Here is a 17,776-nt window from a genome sequence, read left to right on the forward strand (position 1 = left end):
CCCATGCTTCCATGCTGGCTCCTGGGGCCCCCTACCTGTGCCAGGGAAAGGACAGGGGTCACAGCTGTCTCCCCAGTTGGTCCCCTGGGTGCAGCAACACTCCTCTCGTGTAGTGTTCCGGCCCAGAATGCTGGTGCAGGCTGACGGGTTGCTTGGTCCTGAGTAGCACAGTTTGCGCTCTGGTCCAGCAAAGTGTTCCCCAGTTGGCCCCTCAATGCTTTCTTGGCCTGTATTTGATGGAAATCAGTTTGATTGTGTCCCTTCATGGACCAGATTCAACTAGAGGGATCACACTACATCTAGGGCAGGCCTACAGGGTCTAATTTAATTTGGTATTTTCCAGGCTCCTGTAAGGTTGCCCCAAAATAAACTCTGGTTCAAAAATTATCTGTCTTCCGGACAGCCCCTGGACTGGAGCAGAATGCTCTTAGAACCAGGCAGGGGTCTGCCTGATCTCCTGAGAAGGTGGAAAAACTCCTGTCTCCCCCTTGGTCTGCTTCTTGCCGTTATTAATTAGCATCCCTCCCTTCTGTCTTGCTCTGTACCCATCTACTGCCCTTCTGTCCCACGCCCCACACACAGCAGACCCCTCACCTCCGATTGTCCGTTGGCGGCAACGGCCATCCTGTGCATCATATTCCTCCTGGTCGTTGGCACAGAGACACAAGAAGGAGCCTTCCACATTCTCACAGAGTGCAGCTCCACACACTGCCACCATCAGCTCGCACTCATTCACATCTGTACAGGACAAAGACAGTTAGTGACAGACAGAAGGAAAAAGGCAGCTTCTGCAGGGGACAATGAATGGCCTGATCGATCCTTTGGTCCTGACTTCTGCCTCCAGCCAATCTGGCACCCCCATGAGCTCGTCTTCTCCGAAGACAAACAAGCAAGCTGGATGGTCTTGGGGGAAGTGATAGAGGAATAAGTGCGTAGATATGTGTGCGTGCGGGGTAATGGAAGGAGGTGGACAGATGTGTTCAGGATTGTGGACAGAAAGGGAGACAATCAGAAGGAGGGAGAGGAAAGAGACAAGGTCTGCTCTCCTTCATAGGAGGCTCTGGGTGTTAGCTTTAAAGTAGATTGCCCTAAGATGGTAGATCCTGCCTACCCTTACTCCTCTGAAACCCCTGGGCAATAGAAGAGAGCCAGGTTAGAGACCTGGCTGAAACTTCACCTTCCTCCATGAAAATTTCTCAAACAACATCTTACTGATTAACTTTTCTAGTTCCCACACAATTTATTATGTACAATCAGATTGTCAGTGATGGAAGGAAACCAGAGCCCAGAAGGGTCCAGGGATTTGCCCAAACTCATATAGTCAGTGACAGAGCTGAGGCTTGAACCCAGGGATCACCTGATTCCCAATTCCAGAGCCCTTTCCACATTGTCTTTCTTATATGCTAAGATTTTTTCCTTTCTTGTTTGTTGCTGGTTTCTATCACCACAATCATCTGTCAAGGGCAAGACAGATCGGTACTCAGTGCTGGGACTTATTCATCATCTGAATAGCCACAGGAGCTCCCATGGCCAGATGCTCAAGACCTTTGGAAAGGGAGGGAAGGACTTGTCATCCCTCCAGGGATGGCCAGTAGGATTCTCACCAACACAGTCCCGGCCAGAGGGTGAAGCCTCATAGCCACGGTCACACAGGCAGCGAAAGGAGCCATCGGTATTATCACAGAAGCCATGGGTCCCACACAAGGTCTCATTGGTGCACTCATCTATGTCTGAGAGATGGAAGAGAAGGGGATAGGTACTCTTTTCCTCATCCATGTTTCTTCCTCCTTCATCCTTATCCCTGGACTTGTGGACCTTGGAACAGTCCTCTGAGCTTTCCCTTAAGTTCTTCTTGCCCTTCCTTACCAATGCAGTCTCCTGTTGGGGTCATGTGGAAGCCAGGCTGACAGCCCAGGATGCAGCGGTACGATCCGGGACTATTCTCACACCTCCAGGTTCCACACACCGTGTCCCCATAATCCTTACATTCATCCACATCTGTCACCAGCACAAACATGCAGGAGCCAAGGGAGGAGGAAGAGAAGTATGTCAGTTCCAGCTTAGCGATATGGCCCAAGGATCCCAAGATCACTTCTGGAGGAACCCTAGTCTGTTCTATGTAAGTATGGTCACATCAGCCACCTCTCCTACTGATTGTGGAACAAATTCCTCAGCCCTAGGGCTTCCATAAGCTCTCAGAAAGATAAATGCGCAAAAGGACTTATAAGTTTGTAAAAGAAAATTATATCTAGATTATAAGCTCATTAAGGACAGGAAACTTTTACTTCTCTTGGATTCTCCCTTAATCTCTAGTTTACTTCTGTGTACACAGTGGAGGCTCAATAAATCCTTTCTGCTCAATTGATACCACTTCTAATGCCCATGGGAACTTAGGGACCACCCAGTGCTAGAAAATCTGTAGTCCCTGGCCCTTTTAAGTTTACAATATGTATCAGAATCAGGAAAGAGCTGAGGAGGGACAGGGGATGGAATAATAACTCACTTTTAAACAGGACTGTCCCTATGAGAAGCCAATGACTTAGGTGGTACAAGTATCATTCCCCATTTTATAGAGGAAGGAACTGAGACTCTGGAAGGTTATGGTGACACAGATAACAAATACCATAGCTGGGGTTTAAATTCAGGTATCTTGAGGCCAAGTCCAGGACCCTTCATCATACCACACTGTCTCTCAAATCTTCTCTATTCTGAACAGAAGCACAAGTTTGTTGTGGCCCAGGCCAGGCCAGTTCTTACCCACGCACTCCCCATTCTCTGGAGATGTCTGGAATCCACTTTCACACACACAGACAAAGGAACCCTCTGTGTTGAGACATTGCCCTCCCAGGCAACTGGCTATGACTTCACACTCATCCACATCTAGAAGAGAAGGCCAAAGAGCATCCCCTTGCCTAAGGCTGAATCTCTTCTCAGCTGCCTGCTCCCAGGGAGGTTCCTTCTGCAGGTTGGGGTACCCAATGCAGTGGGCAAGGGATAATTAGGGTAGATATGGAGAGGCCAGGGATGAGGATGGGAAAGCCCAGAGCTGAAATTCTCCAAACAGGAGAGGCCTGGACAAACCAGTAGCAGAAGGGGAAGGAGAGAACAGTAGCCAATATGATGGGATGGGATAAAGGCAGAGAACCCATCTCAACCGAGGCCTGATAAGAGACTTCTGAGCCTCTTTTTACCTGGCCTCCTAGCAATCTGTCCATGGTAATGATATATGCCAAAAGCACCTGGGCATGGCTCTTAGTGCCCAACTCCTAGTAATTAGACCTAGTTACACCCTCAACAGGGCCATAGTCTGAATTGAATGACTGATCATTTGCCCTGACAGCCACTTACCCATGCAGCTGGTGCCCCCAGGCTCACTAGAGAAGCCAGGAGCACAGAGGCAGAAGAAGGACCCGTGGGTGTTGAGACACTCGCCATGGGGTGCACATTCTTCCTCCCCAGCACATTCATCTAGATCTGTAGGGAAGATAGGGATTGGGTAGGTCCCTTGAGCCTTGCAGAGCCATAGGGTAGGCACCAATGGGTCTCTTTCTTTGCTAGCTCTAGTGGGGCTCAGTCACCACACTGCATTCCCCTTAATGTTCCCACATCCTTTCCCACTTACTTGATATTTATTTAGTGCCTACTATGTGCAAGTACTGTGTTAGGTGCTGGGGATACACAAATAAAAATACCCAAGGAGCTGGCCTAGGCCCTAGGGTGGAGGATGGAGGTAGAATCAGTCACTGAATGGTAAAGTCAGGCAAACTGAGACCTGCCTGGGAAAGAAAGACCTCAATTTAGAAAGGCCAAGGTCACCGACTGCATCCTGGGCCTTCAGGAGGAATTATTTTTTCAATTGGCAAGGACAGTCTTTTGCCTTTCTTTATATCTTAGCACTTAGTCCAGCGCATGGTACATAGTAGGTGCTTAATAATGCTTACTGACTGACTGTCTTTTGGGGTTGTTTTAAACAAAATGCCATCAGCCTTGTCCGATGTCATATTTTTCCCTTAGCTCCCTTGATGTTCCAGTCAAACCGACCCACTGACTGTTCTCCAAGCTGGATGGTTCATTTCCTGGTTCTGAGCTTTTCTACAAATGGCCACATGTTTCCCCTATGTCTGGAATGCACTCCCTTCCTCCCTCTACCTTCCAGCTTCCTTCATATCACAGCTCAGGGGCCACTTTCTGTCTGAAGTCTTTCCAGATCCCTCAGGTGTCAGTACAATCTGCCTTTTGATATTGCTTTGTATACAGATCTTGTATTTACTTCTCTGCATACATGTGGTATTCCTCCTCATTCCCACCACTACCCCCCTGCCATGATAATAGCTAGCTAATACTCGCTATCACTTATATAGGCACAGTGAATATAGCACCAGCCCTGGAGTCAGGAGGACCTGAGTTCAAATCTGGCCTCAGACACTTACTAGCTGTGTGACCCTGGGTAAGTCACTTAACTCCAATTGCCTCCCCCCTCCCAAAAAAATTGCTGAGTACTTCGCATACGGAAGCTAATAAATAAGTGTTTGAGGTAGGATTCAAACTTTTGTCTTTCTGACTCCAAATCCCATACTCTCTACTGTGCCACCTGGCTGCCTCTATAATTATGTCCAGTCAAATGGAAGCTCCTTGAGAGTAAAAACTGTTTTGCTGTTGTATGTCCAGCTCCTAGCATAGTACTCTGCACATAGTAGGTGCTTAATAAATGTTTGTTGAATTGGATCTAATTGAATATGGAAGGGGCACTATTCACTCTCTCTTCCCCATGTTGTTGTTCAGTCTTTTCAGTCGTGTCCAACTCTTTGTGACCCCATTTGGGGTTTTCTTGGCAAAGATATGGCTCATTTTACAGATGAGGAAACCAAGGCAGACAAGATTCAGTGACTTGCCCAAGGTCACACAGCTAGGAAGTATCTGAGGCTGGATTTGAAGTCAGGTCTTCCTGACTCCAGGCCCAGCTCTCTATCCACTGAGCCACCTAGCTGCCCCATTTCAAAGGCATTATCATGTGCCTCTTAAGCTTTCTCTTCTCAAGGCTAAACATCTTCATTGACCTCATGGATCCTATGTCCTGGTTTCCAATCACCTCATCATCCTGCCTGTCCTTCTGTGGACATAATCCCGTCTATCAACATTCTCCCTAAAATGCATCATTGAAGTCAAGACTTTAGATGTGGTCTGACATGTAGGGCACAATATAGCTTCCTAGTCCTAGACATTATATTTCTATCATATAGCTTAATATCAACAGTTTTTTTGGGGGGGGGGAAGGAGTGTGGGGGAGCTGCCACTTTACACAATTGATTCATTTTTATATTTAGTCCACCAAAACCCCCAAGCACTTTTCATGAAAATTGCTGTCTACTCATGCCTTCCCATCATGTATGTATATGAGTGATTTCATGAATTCAAATATAGGATGTGATATTTACCCTTATTAAGTTTCATTTAATTAGTTTCTGCCCCTTTTTCTAGCCTGTCAAGGTGTTTTTGGATCCAGACTTTCTTATCCAATAAGTTAGCTATCCCTCCCAGCTTGGTGTCATCCACAATTTTGGTAAACAACTTATCTGTTCCTTCATTGAATGGCCCTGTTGTAAACCCAGTAGGGAGAAGGCATTGAAGATGGTGTTGAAGCAAATCAAATGTATATTCTTCCCTCTCAAGCAGGAAAGTTAGTATTAGTTTGGGAGATAAAAGTAGGAGAAGCAAAATCACAGACGGGGAGATAACTGAGGTTTACCATCACACATGGTGCCATTGATTAGCTGGAAGCCCAGTGGACAATGGCACTGGTAGGAGCCCGGGGTATTCCTGCATTTTCCTCCTACACAGTTGGCCTCGTGGTCTTCACATTCATTCACATCTGCAAGTGGCACAAGGAAAAATTGTTTTGACCATCAATATGGTCCAAGAAGAGGGTGGGTGGGGTATCCTCAACTGCACTCTCTCTCTTTTTTTTTAAATTTATTTTCAATTCAGGGAACAAAACAAGCATTTTCATAACAAAGTACAATAAAAAAGATGAGTGCACATGAAGCTGCAAATCTACCATGTACAACTTGTTCTTCCCTCCAAATATACAACAAAGTTATCGTATACGTTTCTTTTTTTTCCTCCCCTCCCCCAACCCTGGAGATGGGTTGAGGCTCAGTTGTATGTGATGGGATGATTCTAAAAACCAAAATTGGTTTTCAACCAGATGAATGGACAGTAGGAAAAGGTAAAAGGGAGTAATTATATTATAAAAATGGGGTGTGAAAGGAAGAACTAACACAGAGGTAAGGCTAGAGGGCTTGTAATGTTGGAATATTACTCTCATCTGGGTTGAAGAAATGTGTACATCTGGAAGGGTGTAGAGGTCTTCTGAACATATAGAGGTGAGAAAAGTAAGGGACAGGGTGGGGGAGGGACTTTTAGAGAGGTATATGGATTAGGATTTGGAAGGGTGGGGGGAGAGGATGGGGGAGACTTTTGAAGGTGTGTATGGATTGAGATTGGGGGTGGGGGATACTCTTGGAGGGGTGGGTGAACTGCCCTTTCTTTACAGCCTCCTGGATCATAGAAAACAAAAACTTGTCATTCCCATTGATGAGTAACACTAAGTTTGGCCCTTCCTCATCAACCTGTAGGCCCTCTGGAATTGGTATAGCTGTTTTGGCTGGTATAGCCCAGCCCAATTCTTGAGGGGATAAAGGGTTTCAGAAGGAAACATTCAGCTTTTACCTTCACATGTATGCCCAAGGGCATCTGGCTGGTATCCCCTGTCACAGGCATTACAAGAGAAGGAACCAATGGTGTTAGAGCAAATCCCAGAGAGGCAGACACCAGGAGAGGCACATTCATCTATATCTGTGATAGACAAGTACACAAGTCAGAGGGCCCCATTCGGCCTCATGAATGGACAGTAGAGAACTCACTGCAGGTCCTTTGGAAATGGGTGATATGTGAATCCAGGCAATTTTACACAACCAAATCCAAGACTAATTTCCCCAACAAAGGAGACCCAGTGCCTCTCCTTTTCCTCCTTTCCCTTTCCTTTCATCCATCCATCCATCCATCCATCCATCCATCCATCCATCCATTCACTCTTTTCTGGATCTTCTAAGGCTCTTCCCTTCTCTGTTGGCCTCAGCATCTCCTTCCCAAGGACATCTATCTCTGTCTCAAAGACCTGGGGATTCAGATGGCTCTCAGATCCCTTCTGCCCCTTCCTTCCCATTGCCTCTGGTTGAATCACCAACATTTTTCTAAAGATGGCCATTCACAGCCACTTTGGGCATTCCCCATATCCAATCTTTCACAAGACTTTCAGGAAAGACCTTATCTGGTATAGTCTTGACTATAGACAGGAAGATGGATGACCTGGCCTCTTAGAAGCCTTCCAGTTCAGTATGTTATGATATCTCCCCATCACCCACAGGAAATACCTTCACATATTGTGCTGTTCTCAGATACTTGGTACCCACTCACACAAGATTAGCAAGAAAATGAGCCCTCAGTATCAAGGCAGAGATCAGTGGGGCACAAGTCCTAAGTGACAATTCATCCAGGTCTAAAATAGGTCATTGAGTCCCTCATTAGAGGACTCTTTTCAGGGCAAACAGAGAAAGAGACAGGCTTTTGGAGATGGGCAATTAGATAGGACAAATTTCTGTCACTAGGCCTCTCACTGGAGATTTAGTAAGGGAAATATGTAAGGGTAGATGAAGGTGGGGAGGGTGTGGATTGAGGCCTGTTCATAGCATGATGGGTGGAGTGGAGACTATGCCCAGAGGGAGGTGCTCAGAACTATTCTTCCTCCTCCAAAAGAGATGCCCTAGACTACATTTTCTTTGGTGCTTGCTCATGGGAAGAAAGAGTAGAGTAGTTAGCAGGTCCATACCATTACAACCTTTCCCATCCTCCATGGCTTGGAAGCCCAGTTCACAGGAGCATCTGAAAGAGCCTTCCAGATTTATGCACCTTCCATGCAAACAGATCCCTGGTGCCAGGCACTCATCCTCATCTGGGGAAAAGGAGTCAGAGTTTAGGGGAACATAGATCTTCTTCACTCCATGGAGCACCAGCCGGTTAAATAAGGGTTTCTCAAGCAATCAATGGACAAATATTTATTAATCACCTACTACATGCTAGGCACTGCACTAGACAGAACAATCTTTACTCATAAGTGGCTTACCTTATAACAGGGGAACCAAAAAGTATGTATAAAAATATAGAGAGCATAAATATAAAGTTTATACATACATACCCTGAGTAGTTAAATATAAGGTTACTGGGGAATCAGGATATTCTTCATGCTTCAACTGGAAGGTCCAAATCCTAATTTCCAGAGGAACTAGGTTTCCTTGAAAGGTTGAATTTCCTTATACCTTTACCTGTGCTACCCCTCTACTGGCAGAAAGCAACCGACCCTTCTGTGTTCACTTCAGTCCCACCTGGTATTATGTAGTAACCCATCCTAATGAATGAATGAATGGGACCAAGTCCTCCAGGACTGGGGGGATGGGGGAACGAAAGGAAAGAGATGGGTTAGAGCTGTCCTATCTGTGGTGCTGAGATGAGGGAACCAAGTGGAATACAATGCCAGATTGGATCCTTAGGCATACCCTTATGCGGATCTGAGCCACATTGATTTCCTGTTCTGTGTCTGAATCCAGATTCAGGACCCATGGCCTCCCACAAGGCTAAACAGCTTCAGAAGATGGAAGAGCAAAACTTTGTGTGGTGAGGCAGTCCCTTGAGACGTTTTCTCAGGTGACTGGTAGGGATGGAGGTTGGAGAAACATTTGCCCCTCTCTAGACCTTCATTCTGCCTATTTATAGGCCATATCTGCTTTGAACCCTGCCCCTTCCCCCCACCCCATGTCTTTCTCTTTTCTTTTCACTCAGCTGGCTAACCTAGAGGTCCCCAGTGGCCAAAGAATATCACAGCCAACTAGAGGTTACTTACCAACACATTGTCCACTGTGGCTTCTGTAGCCTTCTGCACAGGCCAGACACATGTAGGAGCCAGGGGAGTTGACACAGCTCCCTTCAGGACAGGTGCTGGGATGGCGGCATTCATCAATATCTGCAAAATAACAATGGCGCCCACTCCCTCCCTCAGTGATCTGTTGGTTCTGTAGCCTCAAACAGTGACTACCTACCTGATACACCCACAGCCTTGGCCTAGGATGAGAGCTTAGCCAGGAAGAGCCACTGAAAGCTAGTATATCGAGCAACTTACTTGTTGTCTTCCCCATTAGAATGTGAGCTTCTTGAGGGCAAGGACCATGTTGCTGCCTTCTTTATATGCCAAGCACTTAGCACAATACCTAACACATATCAAATGTTTGCTGGCTGAGTAATTTGGGTCTCACCTCAGGCCCAGGATGTATATCCAAGACATTTTTCCAGGAGTGCCCTATTTTCAGCTAGGTCCATCAACCGCTGCCACAAAGGTCCTAGGTCCCAATTTTAAGATGGAACTCTCACAAGTATCTAATATCTCAAGTTATCCAGGAAATTTTTTTTTACATTTTTTTTTTGCAGGGGGAAGGCAGAGCAATTGGGGTTAAGTGACTTGCCCAAGGTCACACAGCTAGTAAGTGTGTCAAGCGTCTGAGGCTGGATTTGAACTCAGGTTCTCCTGACTCCAGGGCCGGTGCTCTACTCACTGTGCCACCTAGCTGCCCCTATCCAGGAAAATTTGACAAGGGCAACATTCAACCTTTGCTAGAAGGCTGGCAAGATGGAGGTCAATGAATATCTGCTTAGTATCTGTTGGAAGTTTGGTTGTTTGGATAGTAGTGGTCACGGTGAATCTAGTTAGGCCAAAATAGGTGGCCTAAAGAAGGCTCTGAGCTACACCAAAGAGTGAAGTCAGAAGTCCCAGGGACACCTAGACCAGAGACACATTCTCCACTGCTGTGATAGAGTAGGTACCATTTTTTTTTCCATTTTAAACACATCTATGCAACCTTTATTGACTAAACCTTTAGAGACCAGGGTTATCACTTACACGTATAAGGTGGCTGTGCTACATTGCCTATAAGAAGGAATGCCATATGCCTCGAGCAGGCGCACAGCTCAAAGTAACATTTGAGGAAAGATTATGGGCAGAGTTTTCTAATACAAAGACATTTTAAAAACTGTAATGATTTAAAGGGGTACTTTATAATTATTTTTAAACATAAAAAGATAATATGAAACCATGAATTTCTATGTCATAGCATTTACCTTTTTTAAAAGTATATAAATAAATTTAACACATTACTTTCAAATCTGTCCTGCTTTTCTGTGTTCCCTTCTGAGCATCCTTCTGTTCTGTGTATTTTAAAAATTATATTTCAATGGCCCTCTTTTTTCCCCCACCAGTATTGCTAACTGCCTCCTGGTTATTCCCCCTCTCTCATTAAGAACAATGAAAGGTGGGGGAAAAAAGCATGATAATAAAATCATAGTCACATAAAACAAATCCATGAGGTGGCTATGTCTTTCTGCACCTTGTGTGCATTACTTCTCTGTCAGAAGGGGGCAAATTGCTTTATCATATGTTAGAGGAGCACTTTCAAGGAAGGGTAACAAAATACATATGTAAAGGTCAAGCTGGAGTCAGGCATACAATGTAACTGGTATGGCCATAGGATCAGAAGTCTTTTTTACAAGGAGAGAAGGAGATTAGGATGGGAATTCAGGGCTTTTGAAATGACTGTGGATTTCTGTAGATACTTTAAAATAGCAATTCTTAACCTGGCATCCGTGAAGTTTTTTTAAATGTATTTTAATAATTGTATTTTAATATAATTTGTTTTCTTGGTAATCCAATGTATTTCATTTTATGCACTTAGACACATGATTTTGAGAAGAGGTCCATAGGCTTCATTAGACTGCCAGTGGAGAAGTTTTGTTTTTGTGACACTAGAAACATTAAGAACTCTCTCTCTAAAATAAAACACTAAAAAACTAGGGCAGCAGCAAAATGTGAAAATGACACAGCATGGGAGATATTCAGTTCTCCTAAGGTTTAGGGAGCCAACGTGGAGAAAGCAGTGAAGTCAGAGGGTCTGGTTTCAAATCCCCTTTCTTATGCTTCCTGCCTGTGTGACTTTGGCAAATGACTTAACCTTCCCTAGCCTTGGCTTCCTCATCTGAGGGCACCAAATTTTCTCAGAATTAAGTGGCAATAGTGGAACAACCCCAGAAAGCACCGTCTCTTGGATAGAGACTTCCAGCTGAAGGCTGGAGGGATCCAGGGAGAGTTGTAGATGTAGGTGGAGAGTAGGAGGCCAGGACATGGTGTACTTCTGGCTCTCTTACCTTCACAGTGTCCCTTCCGGACCATGATGTATCCCTGGCCACACTCGCAGTGGTAAGAGCCATCAGTGTTGGTGCATTGTCCCCCGATGCACACCCCTGGTTGCTCACACTCATCTACATCTGTGAACACACCAGTGATTCTTGGTTGGTGGAAGAAATGAGGTAGGGATTCTGGGAAGAGTGTGAGAGCTTGAAGAGATTGACTGTAGCCAAACTGATAAAGATCTTTACCCAAGTGTCTGGAAAACAAAGGTCCCCTTCCCTTTGCCCTCTTGGGACACCATCTGGCTCCCAGCTGTCCTTCATCCATAAGGAGAGGCAGCTAATTATGGTGGAAAGACCTGAGTTCTAATCCCAGTTTTAACTTACAAGCCATGTGACCTTGAGCAAGTCACTTCCCCATTGGGAGACTTAGTTTCCTCATCTATCAAATACAGGATGAGACTAGATAATGTTTAAGATCTTTTCAGCTCCAAAATTTTTTTATTTGATTTTTGGGCTCGTCTCAGGGAGAAAACACTGTTGTCTTTCCACCCAAAGAAATAACTTCCCATGGAGACTACCCAGGAGACCACCTTTCACATCATCTCTTCAGTGCTGTATATGCAAAGAAAGTGGACAGGCCTGGCTGGCTCTGCCATTCATCAGCTATAGAAGTTTAGACAAGTTACTGGGACTCTTTGAGACTCAATCTTCTCATTTGAAAAATGGAAGTAATCTGAGGGGTGGAGCCAGGATGGCGGCTGGAAAGCAGGGACTTGCGTGAGCTCCCCACCACGTCCCTCCAAAAACCTAAAAAAATGCCTCTGAACAAATTCTAGAACTGCAGAACCCACAAAATAGCAGAGGGAAGCAGGGATCCAGCCCAGGACAGCCTGGATGGTCGCTGGATGAGGTCTATCACGCACACAGTGGAGGGGAGCCGAGCTCAGCATGGGAGGCAGCAGGACCAACCAGACCAGGAGCTGGGCAGGACAGGACCTAGCACCCTGAATCAGTGAGCTGTGGCAGTTACCAGACTTCCCAACCCACACACACCATAGACAACAGAGACGGTTAGTGGAAAAAGCTGCGGGGGACAGAGTTTGTGGTTCAGCCACCGACCCAGGGGCAGCGGGAGAGCTGCAGCTACAGAACTACAGCTGCAGTTACTTCTGGCCCCAGGCCCACATGTGGGAGGAATTAAGTGGCAGATCAGAGCAGGAGCGCAGAGCCTGCTGAAGATTTGTGTCAGGTCCAGGTTGGTGGTTCTTGAGGAAGGAGGAGTGCTGGTGTGGCAGAGCTGACTGTATAGAAATAGCTCTGAAGTCAATGGTGCATCCCCTCAAGCTTGGAACAAAGTACTCTTTGCTCTACAAGCAGTCATACCCCGATGAAAATCTCAAGGGTCAAGTAAGTTGGCTGGGAACATGGCCAGGCAGCGAAAACACACCCAGATTCAGTCTCAGACTTTGGAATCCTTCTTTAGTGACAAAGAAGACCAAAACATACGGCCAGAAGAAGTCAACAAAGTCCAAAAGCCTACACCAAAAGCCTCCAAGAAAAACATGAACTGGTCTCAGGCCATGGAAGAGCTCAAAAAGGAGTTGGAAAAGCAAGTTAGAGAAGTAGAGGAAAAATTGGGATGAGAAATGGGAATGATGCAAGAAAACCATGAAAAACAAGTCAAAGACTTGCTAAAGGAGACCCAAAAAAACACTGAAAAAAAATATTGAAGAAAACAACACTTTAAAAAATAGACTAACTCAAATGTCAAAAGAGCTCCAAAAAGCCAATGAGGAGAAGAATGCCTTGAAAGGCAGAATTAGCCAAATGGAGAAGGAGGTCCAAAAGACCACTGAAGAAAAAACTACCTTAAAAATGAGATTGGAGCAAGTGGAAGCTAGTGACTTTATGAGAAATCAAGATATTATAAAACAGAACCAAAGGAATGAAAAAATGGAAGACAATGTCTCATTGGAAAAACTACTGACCTAGAAAATAGATCCAGGAGAGATAATTTAAAAATTACTGGACTACCTGAAAGCCATGATCAAAAAAAGAGCCTAGATATCATCTTTCAAGAAATTATCAAGGAGAATTTACCTGATATTCTAGAGCCAGAGGGTAAAATAGAAATTGAAAGAATCCACAGATTGCCTCCTCAAAGAGATCCCAAAAAGAAAATTCCTAGGAACATTGTTGCCAAATTCCAGAGCTCCCAGGTCAAGGATAAAATACTGCAAGCAACCAAAAAGAAACAATTTGAATATTGTGGAAAAACAATCAGGATAACACAGGACCAGGCAGCTTCCACCTTAAGGGACTGAAGGGCTTGGAATGTGATATTCTAGAGGTCAATGGAGCTAGGATTAAAACCAAGAATCACCTACCCAGCAAAACTGAGTATCATGCTCCAAGGCAAAATATGGATTTTCAATAAAATAGAGGACTTTCAAGCTTTGTCAGTGAAAAGACCAGAGCTGAATAGAAAATTTGACTTTCAAACACAAGAATCAAGAGAAGCATGAAAAGGTAAACAAGAAAGAGAAATCATAAGGGACTTACTAAAGTTGAACTGTTTTGTTTACATTCCTACATAGAAAGATGATGTGTATGATTCATGAGACCTCAATATCATAGTAGCTGAAAGGAATATGCATATATATGTGTGTGTATACATATATATACATATGTGTGTATCTATGTATGTATATATGTAGGTATATATACATATATATATATATATAACATATATATATATACACACACAAAGGGCACAGGGTGAGTTGAATATGAAGGGATAATAGCTAAAAAAAATCAATTTAAGCGATAAGAGAGGAATATATTGAGAGAGGGAGAAAGGGAGAGATAGAACGGGGTAAATTATCTCACAAAGAAGTGGCAAGAAAAAGTGGTTCTGTAGGAAGGGAAGAGGGGGCAGGTGAGGGGGAATGAGTAAATCTTACTCTCATCAGATTTGACCTGAGGAGGGAATACCATACACACTCAATTGGGTATCTTACCCCACAGGAAAGAAGAAGGAAGAAGATAAAAAAGGGGGGACTATAGAAGGGAGGGAAGACGGGGGGAGGAGGTAATCAAAAACAAGCATTTTCGAAAAGGGACAGGGTCAAGGGAGAAAATTCAATAAAGGGGGATAGGTTAGGAAGGAACAAAACATAGTTAATCTTTCACAACATGAGTATTGTGGAAGGGTTTTACATAATGATACGCATGTGGCCTATGTTGAATTGCTTGCCTTCTTAGGGAGGGTGGGTGGGGAGGGAAGAGGGGAGAGAATTTGGAACTCAAAGTTTTAAAAACAGACGTTCAAAAACAACAACAAAAAAAAGTTTTTTCATTCAACTAGGAAATAAGATACACAGGCAATGGGGCATAGAAATTTATCTTGCCCTACAAGAGAAGAAGGGAAAGGGGGATGGGAGGGGAGTGGGGTGACAGATGGGAGGGCTGACTGGGGAATGGGGCAACCAGAACATATACCATCTTGGAGTGGGGGGAGGGTAGAAATGGGGAAAAATTTGTAATTCAAACTTTTGTGAAAAATCAATGCTGAAAACTATATTAAATAAATTTAAAAAAATAAAACTAAAAATAAATAAGTTAATTTGTAAAAAAAAAAAAAGAAAGAAAAGAAAAGAAAAAAAGAAAAATGGCAGTAATCCAATCTCTCCCCTATCTTGTACAAAGAGTTGTTATGAAGTTCATTGAGACAATGAAAGGAAAGGTTTTGGAAGGTCCAGAGATCAATAAAGAAAGTAAGTCAGCACTATGTGACTTGAGAGGGTTAATACATCAGCTAACAAACACATTACCCCCAATTATTAACTGGAAAGACTCATTTCCCAGGGCATGTGATCCAGGGTGGTAGGTTTTAATGGGGGTGAAAGGTTGGTAGTTTAGAGCACAGGGGGGAAAGCAGTAGATTTTAGAGCCAATGGACTGACGTCAGGAAGACCTGAGTTCAAATCCAGCCTCAGACGCTTACTAGCTATGACCCTGTGCAAGTCATTGAAGCCTGTTTGCCTCAGTTTTCTCATCTGTAAAATGAGCTGGAAAAGGAAATGGCAAAACCCTCCAGTATCTTTGACAAGAAAATCCCAACTAGGCTCAGAAAGAGTCGGGTATGACTGAAAATGACTAAACAATATGAGTAAGGCACCATGCTAGTAGCCAAAGATAAAATAAAAACCAAAAACTAAAGAATCGCTGTCCTCAAGGAACATATGTATTACTGGGAAAGGGGATACAAAGTGTACACAGAGAAGTAAATACAAAGAAATTTGAGGAGCATCAAAAAAAATTAGGTGGATTGCAGATGTTTCAACAATCCGGCTAGCAGCTGTTGTGGGGGTGTAAGACCAACACAACCCTGACAACAAGAATGCTACCAGCACGCTGCAAAAGCACAGGTTCTTTTGATCTGCTTAACTAAGGAAAGCTATGTTAAGGGGTTTGACAAGCTTACTTTAATTCAGCATACAAATATCATTCACTTAGTTCAGGGGATAAAACCAGCACCCTGAACTTCAGAACAAAATACAAACAAAGCACAAACATCAACAGACAGACCTTGTCTGATTCAAATCCCAATACATAGTTACCAGAGTTTAACAAAGTCCCAGCATCCGGGTTTACGAGCTGGAGGGCTCCTTAGCTACAGCTGCCTGGAGTCTCTACATCAGCACCATCACGAGTGAGAGCCCTTAAACAAATTACAAACAGACGGACCCAACACAATTCATAGTTACCGACATCTAGGTTCAGCCTGGGAGCTCAGAACAAGGGCTGGCCCAGAGTCATGCGTGCCACCACTGCTGTGGGAAAGAACTCCAGAGAAGAGAAAGCCAACCCCTGGCTTTATATCTTTTTCAGCATCACACATGCGACTCACCCACATGACCTAAAATTGTCACAAAGAGGTGACAAACCCAAGTGGTCTAAGAGCCTCTGATGTCCCAAACCTACCACTCAAACTCATTTGTAAACTAGGCCCTCCCCTGAGTTAGCCCCACCTGGGGCCCCACCTTAGTTACCAATCCACATCCACATAGCTTTTAACCTAATAGGGGTTTGGGCCTGGGGCTTAGCACCTAGTAAGGCTCAATGAAATACACTGAATTACTCAAAGGAAACAAACCAAACTCTTCAAGGGCACTTGTTGAACTAAGTGCTAAGAGCCCATTTTGCTTACCAACACAGCAGAACATCTCAATGTAGGTGGTAGCTCCTGAGCTGAGCCTTAAAGGAAGCTAGGAAGTCTAAAGGCAGAATGGGGGAATGCATTCCAGGCATGGGTACAACCCTTATATTTAAAATTATGAAGGAGGAGATAGAACATGAAGTTCAGTGAACAGGCCAGTCTGACTGAAACTCATAACATGTGAAGGCAAGAAGTTTGTTGGTAAATGTTTAATAACAGGCTCTCTAAAAAGGCACAACCCACCTAAAAAATTTAATCTGCGTTATTAATATTTTCTCCATCACTTTCTTAAGTCTAGACAATCAACAAAATAATAAATCAAGTCTTTGCCAATGCAGTGAATATGCCTGCGCTGAAAATTTAACAATCAACTCTTTCAAGACCGTCTGAGAATGTGCCTTCTTCCAGTACACCCCTGTGTGAAGAGACATGATATGAAAAAAATCTGGAAAGGTAAGTGGGAGTCAGATTGTGGAGGGCTTGATGCGCCAGGCTGAGGCTTGCTTTTTTTTTCTTTATATTTGAAACAGTAAGGGAGCCGCTGAAGATTTTTGAACAGAAGTGACAAAGTCTGATCTGTGTTTAAGGGAGCTACTGGAGATTTTTGAATGAAGACATGACAAGGTCTGATCTGTGTTTTAGGAATATTTATTTAGCAGCTGTGTATAAGATGGATTGGAGATGGGGAGAAACTGAAAACAAGAAGACCAATTAGGAGGTTCTTATTGCGTTGGAAGGATTTCAATAACTACTACTTTGCTTAGGTCCAAAAAAAAAATGCCCAAGTAGTTTCACTATTAGAGTAGCACAGACATTACTCTGCTGTATTAATTGTCCTCAGTTTACTTTTTCTTCCCTTTAACATTTCCTTTCTTCTCTGCCCATCAACACATATGGACATGGCTTGGAAGGAGCATGATTTTGACTAGCGGTTGACCCCAACTAATGGTCCAAAGATTATGCTACCAATTTTTGTTACTAGATTCCCTACTGTCAGGAACTTACTGTTTGAGTTATTGTTCCTATTTTAGACAGCTTAAATTCCACCATTCACATGCTTTTATCTCTATATTTTGGGAGTTTTTAATTAATTTTTTTTTCAACAAACAAAAATTTGTTCTCTTCTTTCTATCTTCCCACTGCGGGAAAAAAAGGGAGAAAAATCAAACCCTTGGAACAATGAAGCATAGTCAAGCAAAATAAATTCCCAGATAGGCCACATCAAAAGAAAAAAGTCTCAGTCTGTACCCTACCTGCCTCACCTCT

At 43.9% G+C, this 17,776-nt stretch overlaps 1 protein-coding gene across 1 annotated transcript in view; it reads right to left on the reverse strand.

The window, feature by feature from the left end:
- The window catches only part of LTBP2 (latent transforming growth factor beta binding protein 2), a 193,071-nt gene that overhangs the window by 6,041 nt on the left and 169,254 nt on the right, over positions 1–17,776 (reverse strand). The window contains exons 18-28 of the mRNA XM_036735285.1: positions 11,305–11,424; positions 8,957–9,076; positions 7,889–8,011; positions 6,730–6,855; positions 5,747–5,869; positions 3,349–3,474; positions 2,758–2,880; positions 1,867–1,998; positions 1,605–1,730; positions 595–738; positions 36–227 (exon numbers count right to left, since the gene is read on the reverse strand). Of these exons, the coding sequence (XP_036591180.1) occupies positions 36–227; positions 595–738; positions 1,605–1,730; positions 1,867–1,998; positions 2,758–2,880; positions 3,349–3,474; positions 5,747–5,869; positions 6,730–6,855; positions 7,889–8,011; positions 8,957–9,076; positions 11,305–11,424 (1,455 nt within the window). The remainder of the gene's footprint in view (positions 1–35; positions 228–594; positions 739–1,604; positions 1,731–1,866; positions 1,999–2,757; positions 2,881–3,348; positions 3,475–5,746; positions 5,870–6,729; positions 6,856–7,888; positions 8,012–8,956; positions 9,077–11,304; positions 11,425–17,776) is intronic.

This window comes from Trichosurus vulpecula, chromosome 8 (genome assembly GCF_011100635.1).
Source record: "Trichosurus vulpecula isolate mTriVul1 chromosome 8, mTriVul1.pri, whole genome shotgun sequence".
NCBI classification, from domain to species: Eukaryota; Metazoa; Chordata; class Mammalia; order Diprotodontia; family Phalangeridae; genus Trichosurus; species Trichosurus vulpecula.